This window comes from Aplysia californica, unplaced genomic scaffold (assembly GCF_000002075.1).
Source record: "Aplysia californica isolate F4 #8 unplaced genomic scaffold, AplCal3.0 scaffold00461, whole genome shotgun sequence".
NCBI classification, from domain to species: Eukaryota; Metazoa; Mollusca; class Gastropoda; order Aplysiida; family Aplysiidae; genus Aplysia; species Aplysia californica.
In genome coordinates, this window is record NW_004797731.1 from 392772 (window position 1) to 409514 (window position 16743).

The 16743-nt window shown below is 39.1% G+C and overlaps 1 protein-coding gene across 2 annotated transcripts in view; it reads left to right on the forward strand.

Annotated features, from left to right (window-relative positions):
* The first annotated feature begins 2429 nt into the window (after positions 1–2429).
* Positions 2430–16743, forward strand: part of LOC101857201 (ribonuclease H2 subunit B) — an 18396-nt gene continuing 4082 nt past the window's right edge. Inside the window, exons 1-8 of one of the 2 annotated variants that reach the window (XM_005105273.3) lie at positions 2430–2543; positions 3716–3865; positions 4924–4998; positions 7451–7558; positions 8715–8791; positions 13459–13573; positions 14709–14776; positions 16572–16677. In XM_005105273.3, coding sequence (XP_005105330.1) covers positions 3760–3865; positions 4924–4998; positions 7451–7558; positions 8715–8791; positions 13459–13573; positions 14709–14776; positions 16572–16677 — 655 coding nt within the window. In that variant the 5' untranslated portion in view covers positions 2430–2543; positions 3716–3759. The remainder of the gene's footprint in view (positions 2544–3715; positions 3866–4923; positions 4999–7450; positions 7559–8714; positions 8792–13458; positions 13574–14708; positions 14777–16571; positions 16678–16743) is intronic. The other variant, XM_005105272.3, reaches the window with a different exon arrangement.

A 16743-nucleotide genomic window follows, 5' to 3' on the forward strand; every position in this document is an offset into this window, starting at 1 on the left:
TGATAATGATGATGATGATGAAGATGATGAAGATGATGATGATAAAAGTAATAATAAAAATAATATAATTATAATAATAATGATGATAATGATGAGGAGGATAATAGTAACAATAATAATCATGTATGGTAACCATAACCATAACAACAAAAAACCAAAACAACAACAATAACAACAATATTATGTTGATGATAATAATGATATTTTTACAGCTACAGCAACAAAAATAATATTAAAAAATAGTAATGACAATAACAGTAATGATAATGATAAGGATAATAAAGAAACCCCCCAGAAAAAACAAAATAAAAACAGACAGAAAAAAGAACCATGGAAAAGTTTTTCTTCTAAATCGTTTATGCATATATGGCTGACATGTATAATATTACATCTCTAACTCCTATTGTTGTTTTTTCAATAGTGTATAATGCATAACATAAAGATCCCACCCCCCCCCCCCCCACCCCTAAAAAAGTGCACGCAGTTGTTTTTCAGCCAACATAATAAAATTAAAAATAATACAGGCCTATATAGAATCAATAAATAATTCTTCCTCAACCTTTCAAGATATAACCCTCAATACCATTAAGCAGCTGAGGTTCTAACCGCCTGGCAGTTCGGGGTTGTTTTTGGGGCCTATCTTTGCAAATCTCTTCCTGTTCTGTCTGTCTCTCTACCCCCTCTCTCTGCTCGCTCTCCCTCCCCCAGCTCCCCCCCTCTCTCTTTCTCTCTCTTCTCACTCTGGGGTAGACAGGAGTTTAGAAGGAAAAACATCAAACGTTTAGAATAAAAACACCAAACGAGAGAGAGAGAGAGAGAGAGAGAGAGAGAGAGAGAGAGAGAGAGAGAGAGAGAGAGAGAGAGAGAGAGAGAGAGAGAGAGAGAGACAGACAGACAGACAGACAGACAGACAGACAGACAGACAGACAGACAGAAAGGGGGGAGTTGGAGGAATTCAACTGTCTGTCAGCCAGTTATAATAATTTTTAAATAATTATCCTACTTTCGGTTTTTGTTTGTGTATTCGGTTTATTCGGGTTTATCCGTTTATCCATTATATCAGACCAGCTCAGCTGTTTCCGGTTATTAATTTGGCGGGAGATTTTCTTGTTAGAGGAATCCAGATTGAACAGCATAATTGAAAGTAAAGGCTGATTTTATGAATGGGGAGGGGAGGGGAGGGGAGGGGAGGTTGGCATGGTGCTAAACAATCATCTTTCCACCACCTTGAAAGTTGGGGTTTAGGGAATATGGTTCAGGAATGAAGACAATAAGATGGACAATTTGCGATTTAAATGGCATTTTTGAGTAGGACTTTCGGCATAATAGGTAGTCTACTGCAATACTCTAAATGGAACGAAGAGTCAATAATGTATTGAAAATGTATCTTGACTGTGACATGGTTTGTTGAGACTCTGTACTAAAAAAATAATAAATTGTTTTTAGGCTATACAGCATCTTCATTCTTTTCACAAGACCATATATCCTAAGGATAATTTGAAATAATAGTAGATCTAATGGTCCTCTATTTTACGACGTGACTCTTGTACACATGAAGCTTGAAAATTGTTTGGCTTGTTCTCACCCCCCCCCCCCCCCAATTCACAAAAATAAGCAAAAACATCCACAACAACACAACAAAAACGATAAAGTTTACGATGGCCAGATTCTCAAACCGTTTTGTATCAGCATTTAGTTTGGCTATTTATCATCGAAAAAATCTGGAGTACAGAGCTGCGGCGGAAAACTGCTGCAGCTGCTAGTGATGGGCCGATACCACAATTTAGGTATCGATGTCGATACCCAGTACTTTTCAAGGTATCGATACCGATACCTCGATACCTAATGCTATTGGTAACATACGCCGGGGGTAATTAGTAAAGACAAAAATACAACTATACTTTTAGAAGTATTTAGGTAATCGTGTCTAGACAAGTTGTGACTATTTAGCTGAGACTCAAACAAAAATTATTTGTAAAAGAGAGAGAGAGAGAGAGAGAGAGCAAATATGAGAATGAAAACAAAAATTAAGTGAAGTATGGGAGGAAAGTCAACTTTGCAGAAAATGTTAGTATTGGAAAATAAAAACACAAGAGTTCTAAAAAGGCAATTGAATTTACCAGATTTTTAGCAACCTTAAATTAAACCAATGAGGATAAATCAGGGTTGTCAGTGAAGATTTTGCAAAATCACTAGATACATTTCATGAAAAACTTCTCTCTTTTTGTTAAAAAATCACTAGAATAATTTAAAACGCTTGCCCCCTACGAAAACTTATCAGTTTTGATAAACAAAAAATTCTCAAGGCCCAAGTCACTTGCTTTGGCAGCCCTGGGATAAATAACACATTGGTATCGATGTTTAGAGCAGGTATCGGTACCGATAACGATAACTATAGGTATCTAAGTGTCGAGTACATGGTATCGATACCTGCCCATCACTAGCAGCTGCCTCCTGGCCTCTAGGCCCAGCCTACTTCTTCAACTTCATTTAAGTCGACACTAACTCTAGCACTTGGCCTACAACTGCAACTGGCACACCTGGTAAACAATCTCATTCCCCAAGTATTTTCAGATTGTGAATTAAAACTGAAATCTGAAAGTACTCATCATCATCACTGCCTCTCTCACCCTCCTGCACCTCTCTCTACTCTCTAGCGGGCCAGCCTCTTGAATCGTCTTGATGTTAGCCTAGATCTAGACTAGATCTAGTATAGATATCTAGAATAGATGCCGTGGTTCCACCATCTATTTTTGTTGTCTTATTTTGGGGTTCCCTCTCGAGTTGACTAGATCCACCACCCTTTAGAATCTATTCTTTTATTTATTGAAACTTTAATGAATACTTTTGTACTATTGCTTTTGTCTCTTCTTTTTGTTCAGTCATTAATCTGCTACCTTGTAACATTGTCATTTCATCTTCAATTGGTCATAACATCACACTTAAACAATGTTTTTTTTTTGGTCTCATCCCACATGATATCAGACATCAGAGGATTATCAGTATTCCTGAAACATGTTGATAATGCATCTATAATTATATAAACGGAATTACATTTCTGACGATTTGGTAATAGCGGTTTACAATATGCTGCTTTTCTATTTTTAATAACTTTGTCACTGACATCAAAGATTCTTTACTAGATTAGATCTAGATCTAGACTTAGTAGATCCTGTTAGGGCCAGGGGCAAACATTGTACCGTTTCATCGAGATTTAGATCTATAGCGAATGTGATGATATATCTACATATTATAGATTTTACATGAGAGTGGGTAAATTATTACTCAATGGGCAGTTAAATTATAAATTTTGGCGCTTTTTCGGTAGTTCCCACCCCGCAATTGTTATTCACGGGTTTTGGCCCCAAGAGTAGGGGGATTTCAGGGGGGCTTGCCCCCCTGACCTAACACAAATAGGAAGGGGGGTTTCAGGGGGGCATGCCCCCCTGAATTTTACCACAATTTATTGTTTTGCTGTTGTTAGGTTTGATATCTTAGCTCACCGCGAATCAAACGTATAGATCTTGATCTAGAAGTAGGTCATGCTCAAATAAGGGGGGTGGGAACTACCGAAAAAGTACCTAAATTTTCCCTTCCTGGTTGATCAGCTGTGCCCGATTTTATTTGTACATGATATATATTATTCGTAGTGTTTGCTTCTCAATTTTTCCCACCACCCTGACTTTTGAAATGTTCTCTTGCAAATGATGTGTAGTTCCATTCAGACCAGATTAACAACTTCCCCTACAAGTTACGAAGATGCCTAAACCAACTCGTCAAGGGAGCAATACTGCGAGCTCCAAGAAGTCATCTTCTGCAACATCATCGACAAAGACGCAAAATCGATGGGTCTTCATAACCAAAGGTGTGCATCTTGGGAGTGTTGCTATTTGTTGCTAACTTGGGCTCAGGTCTTTTAATAGTATTTATCCCTGTGTTACCTGAATTTCGTTTCTGTGGGCTTCATAGATTGAGGAAACTAGCAGTGGATGAAGATTTGTCTTTAATTGATTTCTATTCAGTTCTATGATTGAAATGCCCCCTATAAATAAATTCATTGGAGACAACAATTTTTAGTCATAGTAAAGTACTGTAAAATGTCTGTCGTTGCAGTGGAAATAATACTCTGCACCAAGTAAAGTAAATTCCTTGGCTGAAGTTCGGATTGAGATGGGTATTAATTCCCGGCCAGGGTACATGCATTGAAATGGTACACTATGTTTTACAAGACTTGAGGTGACAGTTCAACCAAATTTATGAAATACTTATTTACCATACGCAGATTTTCCTTGCTGAATATTTCAAGTCTGTGCCGCTCACTAGTTGTGATTTTATTATAACAGCCTTTTCCATAGCTGCATCATATCAAAATTACATTGCAAAAATGGTACAGATTTTTTAGCTCATAGTGAATGATTGCTAAGTGCAGGACAGGTGATGTTGTGATGACTAGGTGAGCTATGGAACCTGAAAACAGTTTTGGCTTTCACTGAGGTATGATTGTAAATTATTCTTGATAAGCACAGAGGTTATGAGAAAAGCCTTTTTTAAAAAGTTTTAAATTGCTTCTGTTGATATAACGTTGCAATAGACTTTTGGGATAGGCTGGTGAAAGTAAACATAAACATTTTTTTAATTGCTTGTTCTGCTTGTTCAGATGCTAGAATGAATTGTGGAACTGACATTCAGAGATGATTTCATGTTCGCTTACAGTGGTTGGCTGTGGTACAAATCAGAATAAGAAGAACTTGTAAGACATGTTTATTAGGTCAACATACTCACAATGTTTGTAAACTTATTTTATAGTTGCCATCATGTATTGCCTATTGCTTGATTAATTAGAACCTTTTCGACTCTTGTCTTCTTAAAAGCTATTCTAGAGGGTAGGCTGTGATTTCCATCATGTTTTGTTTTTTTTGTCAGATGAAGTGATTGGTGAAGGTCCTCAGGAGCCAGACTGTCAGCCCTCCATCTGCAAGCTGCGACATCCTCGTATAGGTATGGGGCGTGGTGACTTTTGAGTGCTAGAGTTGTTCATGTACAGGATGATAAAAAAACCCAACAAAACTCTACGACTTTTTAAATTTATATTTTCCTCCACACTTAGTTTTGCGTTTCAAATTTGTACACAACATTTGGAAGTTAAAAGGGATTTGTCTGATACTCATTTTAGATAAATCCACAGAATAGTTTTGCTCTACTTAGCACGGAAAAATACAACCCATTTTCAGCTATGTCCCCATTTTTGTAGCATGACGCACTAGTTCGCATTAGGCCTACTACTTAAATCCCAACGATTGTGCCATATTGCAAACTACAGTAGTTTAACAGGCCAGCAGAAGTTTGTAGATAGTTTCTCTCAAGTGTCCTTTGCCTGCTGAGATCATGGCTAAGATTAATATGGAGCAGAGAGCTTTTTGTATTGAACATTTCCTCACCACCAACTCATTTCGTAAAAATTCCCAGACAAAACGACCACTTCTGGTCAAACACAGTTCGCACCCCTTTAAGTGTCACCTGGGTGCAGAATTCAGTTGATGAGCCCCCATGACGTCTGTCCGTAGACGATGTCTGCAGCAATGACTTTCCTACATCTCAATGGTCCGCATTCTCAAGGCAGATCTTCATAGATACTGTACCATTTTCCCGTTCGCGAAGATATCAGAGGACAGCAATGTGTTCATGATTCCTTGATCGTCCTGAAAAGCGTAAACATTTCCTCTATGACATTTTGTTCCCTGACAAAGCCCATATTCACCTTTCAGGTTATACCAACTCGACAAATGCTGTCTATTTGGGCAATTTACCCCCCCCCCCCCTTCCCTTCCCCTTATATTGTCTCTAGAAACAGCTCCATACTCTAAGGTGTACTGTGTGTGTGGCTTTGAGTACTCATGGTTGAGTGTATCCTTGTGTTTGGCACCACTGAACATTACGAACGACATGTTAAAATGTGTCGAGTCCAAAGGAGGACATAATATTATAGACAATTGGTTCTCAGAATTCCAGAACTTAAACAATATTTTTTTAACTTTGTAGGAGACAAGAAATACTGTTTAAAGGTTACAGGGATGGAAAGACTAGATTTTAAAAATAAAAGGAAAGGAAAAAAAAACAAACCAATCATTTCATGACTGTCCTTACAAGATCTTTTAAATTGGTGCATTTTCCACGAGGTGGTTTTTATAAACGCCAATTTCCGTAATCGAAAATACGTTTCTTCTTTTTGAATTTTATGTCAAACAAATTCCTTTTGAATAAATTATAAAATATCTGTTCCAAATTACAACATTCTAGTACTAATTTTGTGCGAGATATTTAGAAAAAAAGTTGTAGGGTTTTTTTTGGATCACCCCGTACTTAATTCTTCACTCCGGCCCATCTACCTGACTGCAATCACTGATTCTCTCTTCTTTAGTTTTAACTCGCACCACATCTTCGGAGGCTTTTGGCTATCAAAGGTTCCAAATTTAATGGAAAAATATCTTGTTCAGTCCCAGTACCTTTCTATTCCTAGCTTGTCTTCGTTGTTTCCCCCAAATGTTCTTTTCCATAATTTCTTTTGTGTACAAGCTTAGTGTACTTTTTCAGTGAACACCGGCTTTCTTTAACATATTTGATATTGTTGTAAAAAGGATAACGGGGTCTGAAAAATTTTTTAAAAATGAAAATTAATGGCTCACCCGTACAGTGAATGTGAAGGCTATTTTCTAAGCTTTGGCCTCTGGGTCTGATCCCCCAGCTGGGTTGCTGTCAAGGGCCTCCAGATCCTCAGTGAATGTGTCTCACATTTGGATCCCCCATTTAGGCATGGCTTAGTTGGAAGCTTTACTTCAGGGACTCTTTACTTTCAAAGACTGATGGAATCATGGATGGAATTTTTTTTTTTTTTTTTGAGTTGGAGAACTGGCACCTTGGGAGGTAGTTGGGGGATTTTTTTTGCAGAATGTTATTACTTGCTGCAGATGGTTTCGTGGAAGACAGGTGGTTGGAGGGTGCCATTGGTATGTCCTACGTTTTTTCTTTCCCTCTGCTGTTTCCGTCTGTATGTCTTACTATATCCCAATACTAAACGAAGGTTATTGTGTTGATGTGCCTTTTTACTCAAACCAGGAAGACTGTTCTTTGATGTACTGTAGACCACTCTAATTTGGAGGTTAAGAGTAGAGTGAACTTTGAGTGAAATAAAACATGCAGTCAGTGGCAGCTCTGCAGCACATGTAATGGGTATTTATTTGCCTAAATTAACAGCTGGGGAAGACTAATTGAGAGCTGTTTGAATGATTAATTTTTCTGGTTTGATATCTTGGTTAAACGCTGTCCAACAAAGTGGGATTTGTATTTGTCTACTTTTAAAATATTTTGGTTTTGTGATTTATTGTCATGATTATCATAGTAGACTTGCTGTCTGTACAAAGTTCTTATCTTGCTGATATTTTCGTACCCACAGGTGCCGGAGTTTTGTTCCTTGTCTCTGGAGACTGTCGAAGCGTCTGTGAACTGAACAGTTTTGATGAAAAGTTTCATTCTTGGTTCATAGGGGAAACTGTACACAGTGGTAAGTTAAATAATATTTGACTCGAGAGAATGATTGCATTTCACCTGATGGTTTAAGGTCACATTTAAGTCTGGAAAGGATTATTTAAATGAACTTAAAGATCATTTTGTACTGTAATTAGGAATTGCAAATGTTTTCAGTATGTGACTGCTATCTGGGATTATCCCTAATTATTGTGTTTAGTGCAGCTATGTTCACAATTGTCTTGATCTTTTACTGCATCATGAGAACACAATTGGTATGCCGGTGACATCATTTCTTTTTTGTCCATGGCTATCTGAATCTGTAACAGATCTTAACCCCACAGACATGTATCTGCACATTGAATGAACAACTTAGCTTGCAATAGTCAGTGTTAATAAATCTATAAATCTTTAATTGATCCAAAGGAGCTTTGGCATACAGGTCTCTTAGGTTTACTGGAATTGGGGCTAGGCTCGGGCTCAAAGTGTTAAGAAATATGCTTTCCTGAAATCTTCATAAAACAGGTAGGCCTACTTTTAATTTTCCTGTTTTCCACAAGCTCTCTCGGTTTATTTTTTTCAGTTAACATAATCATTGTCATTGTTGCTGTTATCATTATTGTCTGATAATTGAATTATTTTATAGAACAATATGTCTTTTTATGATGGAGTTCCTCTTTAGAATTCTCTATTTCTTTTTATGCTGTCGAGGTTGGTTACGAATTGACAGCTTTTTTTGTGTTTCACTGTGGGTCATCCAGACGGGCCAGGGCAAGTACTCTTAGAGCTCTCCAATTTAATTTTTTTTTTGCTTGTTGAAGAACCTGAATAGGGTTACCAAGAAATCAAATTTTTTCTTGAATTCCAATTTCTGTCAGGTCATATGCAACTTGTCATTACGTTATGTGAAACATTTTTATTTAAGGTCATTTGTATTATTTTCCCCGACTTATCATAAATGACAAAAAAAAACCCACATATTTATTTGCCTGTATTTAGCACACATTATTTGGTCACAATCAGTTTGTTACATAATCTTAATCCTGTGGGGTTCTGGTGACTTCGATTGTTTTTCCAACTCCTATTTGTAGAGGATTCTGAAGAAAACTCCTGTTTTTGGTCGTGGAGTGGTTGGCAGGTCTGGTAACTATATATATTTGTTTTATATTTATAGTTCACCCTTTCTGTCCCAGGTAACCAGATTTACTTTGCCACGCCTGTTGACCCTTTGTTTCTGGTCCTGCCTTACTTGATCAACGCTGGCGGAAAGGTCAGTTGTTTAATTTTCCTAATATATTCTACACTGTAATGTCTTTTGGGAGGAAATTTCAGTTCACGACTGATGATTTTGAGAGGATTGTTTGAGGAAAGAGAGCAGTGCTTCCAATCTTCCATATTTTTATGGAAATCCATACTTTCTGACAGTTCTGTACTTGCTCCCCCATCATAATCAACTCCATCCTTAAAAAAGTGCTATAGCGTAGGGCTACAAAGATTCCGGGGCAAAAGATCCGTACTTACCTTCGTATCGTCTGGTATAAAAGTAATTTACGGCATGGTAATTCTGTCGGCAATAGGTTAGTGTTTACAGAGATGCCAACCAGTACGATTTTACGTATTTTAGTGCGTTTTTTTGCCGAAAATAAGCGAATATGACTTTTCATGTAAAAATACGCATCCTGGAATGCGAAAAATACAAGATCCAGTTTGGGCGAGTAAACCTAATTGTCTCAAGTCCCCTCTTTTGTCAAAATAGTATCAGTATCGCGGAACTGGAATATTTGAAAACCAAGTCCGATAAGGTCAGTAAGTTCATTTTTGCCGGTCGCGATTGTGATATTATATTCGTTTAGCTTTTCCTCCTCCGAGAGTATGTTTCACTTTCACGTGAACAGGCGGCTATGGTGGCAGGCGGCTATGGCGGCAGGCGGAAGTGTATGTGACACTGAGGCTTGATCGGGAAAATCAAGATCTACTTTCGCTTCTGTGACCACCGAGAAGTTTGCCTGCGGTAGACTGATAACGCAACTTATTTGTGACATGCAGGTTGTGCAGTGTAAACGCTGTGTTGCTGTGCAAATAAAATTTCTCGAACTCTTCTCTGTGCTGTCACTTGTAGGAAAAAAAGAAAAGAAAGTACAAGCGTCGTCCGATTTTTAGATTGTCGGGCTTGCCATCGTGACCGGTCAATGAACCTGCGCGCATTCGCATCACAAATAAATGCGGAATCGTGTGAGCAAAGACCGTGTTTGGTGGGAGTAATGGCGTTGCCAAGTATAGGACTACGGGAGGGGATTATTGATTTTAAAAAAATACACTCGGGGGGAGGAGGCGTGAAGGAAACACCCAGAGGACAAAAACTTGGAGGCAAATTTCAGAATTTTGATTAGAGCTCTCACATTTTCCCCTGAAAATACACAGTTTCATATTTCCCAATACTCATTTCGGTTTTCTGTGGAAGGCATCTCTGTGTTTAGGAACCTGCCAGACCCAGGAGTTTGGGGAAATCTGTGAACTGCCCCGGAAAGACCTGGGAAAATACAAAAAGTTCTCGAATTTTGAAAACCAAATCGGATAGGTCAGTAAATTCATTTTTGCCTGTCGCGATTGTGATGTTCATTCGGCTTTTCCCGGTCCGAGAGTATGTTTCACGTACTGAGATTCGATCGGGATTTCGCTTTTGTTACCACCTTGAAATTTGCAGGTGATAGTCTGATATTGCAACATTTGTTACATACAGGTCGTGCATTGTAAACGCTTTGTCACCACGCAAATAAATCAAGAAAAGAAAAAAAGATACAAGCGTTGTCCGATTTTCAGCTTGTCGGGCTCTTCATCGTGACCAGTCAGTGAATGTGTGCACGTTCGCATCACATGCTACAGCACTGAAGGCAACCTGATTACAGGTTTTAGAATTTTGATTAGAGCTCTCTGCAAAGTACACTTCGGTGCAGGCCTTGTGTGGAATCAGGATCCACGATACCTTATAAGCCTTGTTATTGAACTAAAGTGTTTTTCGTTTCATTAGATGGGTGATAGTGATAATAAATTATTAGTATAATATTTTAGCTTTCTGTTCGAGATTGGCAGATTTTCAGTATCACTGATCTTGCCCTCCTTCAGTTCTTACAACTCTCACACTGATAGGTCTACTTGAGCCATTCAAGTTATTACTCTACTTTGAGTTTGAGCAATAATCTTGATGAAAAAAATGTTTTATGGGTTGTTGGTATTCTCTTCAAACAGGCTTCCAAATGCCATTTTTTAACCCTCTAAAAGCACTAAATTTAAGAATTTTCCTTACTTTTCATCTTCAGCTGTTGGAAGCACTGAGAGAGGACCATGACAACAGTCATATTATAGTGCAGGGAAATAGACAGACAGAAATAAAAGAGAAAGAAAAGTAAGACCAATCAATGGCGCCCTCCAACCAACCACTCGTAAGACATACAGTCGAGTATAGATAACTCGAACAAAATGCCATTCTCCAACTGATCCGCTATATTATACTCAGGGGCGGCTCGTGGGGCTAAAAAGTGGACGTGGAAGACAGTCAAGGGCATAGTAAATGAGATGGTGTATAATTTTAGGATCTTTGGGTTGGTGAGGGAGGACCTCGTGCTTTTATTTTCATTCTTTTTATTTGTCGCTTTGATTTCTATTACTAAATTTGTTTGTTAGCTAAACATCAATTTCGTTCATCCTGTATTGGAACTGAACTTTCAAGTAACTACTTTCACCACTCCACTACAAAACCATTCAAAGGCACAACTCATAGGACGGTCACGTTCACCTCCCTGAGGTTCACGGTCACAGAGTCACTTAAAATAGCGGCAAGACAGACAATGAACCAATCACAATTCACTTGAGCACTCAACTGGATTGCTCCGGGGCTCACATAATATTGGCAAAGAATAGCGTCCGGTCTATCGCGTTTATTTTTAGACTGCCTACTGAGGGCTATGTTTCGGCAGTGTTCCGCAGGAGCACATTTGTGATGTGCCGTCTTATTAATATTAATGTACCGCCAAACTCGCTACGAGTGTCGTCATCGCTTGAGTTAACCCCAAGAGCGATTTATAGGTCAGGTTACACTGTTGAATATCCTATTATGTTTACCTAGAGCGCGTGGACTTTGGCATGGCATGGTAGATGTTTTACGGCGCTATAGACACAGAAATGACAGTTATAGCGCCAGTGAAGACCTTATTTTGATATAGAATCTAATATTTGGATAGTATTTGTTTCTGGCTTCTTTTATTTTATTATTGTGGGTGTTTTACGTAATAGATCATTAAAAAAATGTGGGCGGCACTGCACGACCGTGCTCTATGGACGAACCGCGCCTGATTATACTTGTTTTGGCAGCACTGTTTTCTTGAATCCCTGCACAGATGTGTCAAACAGCTCATCTCAAAAAGCCAAATCACAATTTTTTCTTTTTGCCTTAAATTCAAATCACTCTGTGTGCAGGATTAAAAATAAACACTCATCATTGTTGAGAGTATCGAGTTACATTAGCCCACCAGGCTTGTCCTTGCACAGCGTAGATACACACACTGCTGGTATGGAGAGTCCTCTGCTGGTGGGGGGCCCAGAGATTTACTATGTGTTTTACTGCGTGTCATAAGAGGCGACTAAAAGTGCATAGGTCTGGTTGCCCGAAAAGTGCCAGTTTGCGGAGGGGCCAACTACCCAACCCAGTAAAAAACAGTAAGTTACAGAAACACGGACAAACACAGTTTTTTATTTTTCGATCTTGGGAGACGGAGGAGCTTCTGCATCAGCAGGACAGAAAAGTGGGAAGACATGGAATAACATCAAGAGGCTAGCCCAGGATAGAGAAAGGTGGAAGGTGTTTGTTCGTGGCCTATACCCTGGTGCAGGGTGAGAAAGGCAATGATGATGATGATGGTATCGAGACTCGAGATGCATCATTGCGTGCTACTTGTCGTGTGAGCAAGGTGTTAAATTAACTTAAATCTAGTCATGTGAGTGAGTGCTAGATTGTGGGCCGTGATTGAAGACAGTGTGGCATTGCTTTGGGCCATGCAGTGTGGGAATTGTGATATTTGTGTGTGTGTATGTGCTTGTTTGAAAGTGAAGGTATGGATCGGAAAGTGACTACACATGAGACATGTGTGGCATATTCTGTCTCTGACCAATGTTGATTACATCGTCATGACGATTGTGATCTGACGCAAGAACAATTCTTTTTTATTCGTAAGGCTTACTGGCATTATTCTCTTTCTATATCTTGCTTCAACATTGAACAAGGTGCATGTACTATCCATCCTGATATGGTTTTATCGATGCTGTATATTTTTCATGATGGCAGAGAAAAGAAAACCTAATTGTCTGACAATAAAAATCAAGTGTCAAATTTTAGCAGTGGTTTGCTGAAGTACTGCATCCCTCCCTTCAGCTTTCGACTTCCTTGATGTGCTCCAGAGAAGAGACATTTTCTATACGTTTGGAATCAAGAAAGATGTGAGGGATATCTTACTATTTTACAAATGTGATAGGGATATTATCATGCCATAAATGGTGTAAAGCCTGTACCAAACTCTACACTGTTGGTGGTTAGCAGTTGCTCTGATATGGTTTGCTCACTCTTTCCCATCAAACATCTATCGTCCTTATCTCTCCTGGTTCTTTTCTCTGTGTGTTACTCTCTGGCATCACCACTAATCTTGCATGTGGTTGGAGGGTGCCACTGGCAGGTCCTACTTCTTTATTTTCGCTATGTTACAGTTGTTTCTGTCTGTCTTACTATTTCACAGCACTAAATGACCCGGACTGTGACAATGTGCTTCTCTTTACTCTTATCTCAGACCTCTTATCTTTGGCACTTAAATGACCTATTTGTGCCGCAAGTGCTGTAAGACTCATTAACACAAAACCAAATTTACTCTACTTATCATTTCTATTCCCCAGGCCAATCGGTTCATGAGTCTGGAGCAGCTAGTGACTGATGAGGAGCTTCCGGACTGTCACAAAATCCTAACGTGCTCCGGCATGGACCACATCTTGCAGGTGGCAGACCGCAAAGGTTAGCTCTTCTCTCTGATGTTCAGTATTGACAGAGGCCTCTAAAAACTAAAATGGTTTAGACAGTGATTCTTTCTCTTCTCATCTGAAATCATGAGTGCATTTACTTGCATGTCTCTCCCTGTCTCTTTGTCTCTCTCTCTCTCTTTCTCTGTCTGTCTGTCTCTCTATGTGTCTGTTTCTCTCTCTCTCTCTTACACACACGCACACGCACACGCACACGCACGAGAGAGAGAGAGAGACCCCGCGGGTCTTGCACATCTGGTCTTAAATGAAAAGTGTTTTATTTCTGGGTTTAACTCTAACAGGCCTAAGGAACGTAATAATTCCCAAGACACCTCAATTTGGTTGGGGGGGAGGGGGGGATGATATCAAATATCTCCATTTTTTTCTGGGATGCTTTGTAACCTGGGTTGATCCTGACATGTTGGATGGAAGTGGCACATCTCCTAAATGTTCTAAATTGTGTTGATAGGGTGTAAGATGTTTATGGTCTTCTTCCTGGCAGAATGAGACCCAGTATGGTATTGACTCACTGCATACTATAACTTGACTGCTCATGTGAAAGTTGAGGTTTTGCTTTGTGTTTATCAAACAAAAGCGTTTATATTTTACGAAGTAAAATTTAAAAACCTTTCGAGGACAGTTCGAGAGGGCGTCATCTTGTGGGTCTTACATCTTTGATTTTTTTTTAGTTGTTTGTGTTTATTTACGTTGCTTTTTACCAGTGCGGAGTGGCAGTAATCAAACTGACGTGTTTTGTTTTATTTTAATGAATTAGAAAGGTTTAGATACAGTTTACTCTTCATTCATCTATTATTTTCGACTTTTTGACATAAAGGGGGGTGAATGTAAAATGTAATAGATAAATAGAAGCTGTGTGATGATTTACATGCTGACCCAAGCTTACATAGCCGTCTACTGTTTTTCAGTAGACAGTATTTTGAGAATGCCACTAGGATGTTCACTACCCATTTCAAATTATACCTAAATGAATGCTGAGAATGCATTTAGGATGTTCACTACCCATTTAAAATTATACCTAAATGTATGTTTTGTAAAGAAAGAAAAAAACTGAGCGGTTAAAAAGAAGTACAGCCTTTCATTTTGTAGTTATCTTCTCGTCTTTTTCATAGATATTGACGATGACCTTCAAGTCTATCGGTACAACTCAGAAAAAACTCTTGCATGGCTCAAAGCCAAGGTAAGTGACCTTAAGTGAGAAGTGTGAAGGTTGACGACCTGAAATGTGAAGTGTGAAGATGAGCTATACAAAACATGAAGAGTAGCGACCGGAAATGTAAGATATCGAAGTTGTGGGGAAAACAGTATAATGTAACCTTATTGACAATCTTCCATATTTTTATGATCATACTCTCTGACAGTTCTGTACTTGCTCCTCCATCATTTTGACCTCCATCTATAACAAAGTGTGATAATGTAGGGCTGCCGGTTTTCTGTGTCTGTGGTCTAGTGTATAGGCTGTCATACTCATAACTGAAAGGTAATGGGTTCAGACCCCATGAGGGGCGTGTTGTTGTCTTCTTCGGAAGGGCACCATATACCAATTTTCCTCACTTCTCCCAGGTGGGATTGGGTACTGGGCTATAGAGGATGAAAGAACTTGTCAGTTTGTTTAGCAATGCAAATGAAAATTTAATTTTTCGCTTTAGCCATTTTTTATTTGGTACCTAAGAAAGAATTTTCAATTCTAAGAATTATGCTTCTTGAATTTTAAGAATCGGTTCATAAATAAAAAAGTTATTGGGTTGTAAAGGTCTGCAAAATATGGATGACCCACACATAGGAAAATACTCCTAAACAGTAGTGGACCACGCAGTAGCAGACGCTGTAAGAAAAACGACGATATCTCAGTAATTAATTGGAGTGTTAGAAAGAAACTTGGCTACCCGATGTGTTTTTAGGTGGAGAAATCATTTGTGCCGTCAGATTTACTAACCATTTCGTAGTTATTTTGTTATAATTAAAATTTTGGTGTACATATTATGATTTTGCGAAAAAGGGGTGACAGGATGAGTCCATTTTATTTATAGCATCGTATCACAACATGTGATCTTTAAGAATATGTTGGCTGCATGACTAAATAATGGCAAAGCTTTCTTTGATGACTTTAGACCATGCCAACCTTAAAAGATAAGTTAAATTCAATCTAGCATGCCATACAATTAAAAATTCTTTTTCCCCATTGAGACACAAAAACCCAGAGGTGAGATAAGCTCGCCTCGGAAATACCCCCATTTCGATGTTACAGAGGAACAGAGAAAAAAACCGGATGCGCGCGCCCGCCATTGCCCTATTTCAAGTGACCAATGAAGGGGCTCGGAGTAGTCATGCGGAGATTTGTAGGTCACATACATTTGCCGCAAGAGTGAGGGGAAAATGGCTGGTCTCCGTACGAAGCTGCTTTGGATAGTGGGGTAGTCATGCATTTATGATTGGGTCTAAACTGCTTGACACAGAACGTTCAAATTTGAGCACACTATAGAGGAAAGATAGATCTATTACCATCTCACGTTGAAATTCAAGCTCCTCATAGTTTTCGGTACACCCAATACGAAAGTGTTTCCGACACCAAAAGTATAGGTTAATTTATGTGTACGAACTTCAACATCCACATATCCTTAGTGTGCCCTATTGTCTGATTGGTTTCCGAGTTTCATTCACATTGATTCAGAAATAGAGCAGACCGAGGTTGAGAAAGTTAGTTACCTACGCTACGACTCAGTCCTAAAATTCACCTGCAAACGGGGACCAAATTTTCGCCGCACGGGAAAGCCCGATTGGCATTGCTAGTTTCTTACTGTCTGAGGGCTTAATTGTCTGCCTGTACACTATGCTTTCCATGAAGCTGAGAATGTTTTGAAGTGTTCTGGGTCTGCTGGGTTAACGATAGTTGTAAAGTGCATAGCTGTAATACAAGGGATGTGGGCTATATAAATGCATCTATTATTATGACCTGGAATTCTGTCCTCTCACAGACTGATTCTCTGGCTGACATGCTGGAGAAAACTCAAGTTAACGTCAGCGCCAAAAGCTCTCAGAGTTCAATGTTTGTACGAAGCAAAACCTCCAGTGCTTCTAGAGGTAGGTTCAGTGAAGTTGGTAGCTCTCTCTCCCTCTCTCTCCCTCTCCCTCCCTCCCTCCCTCCCT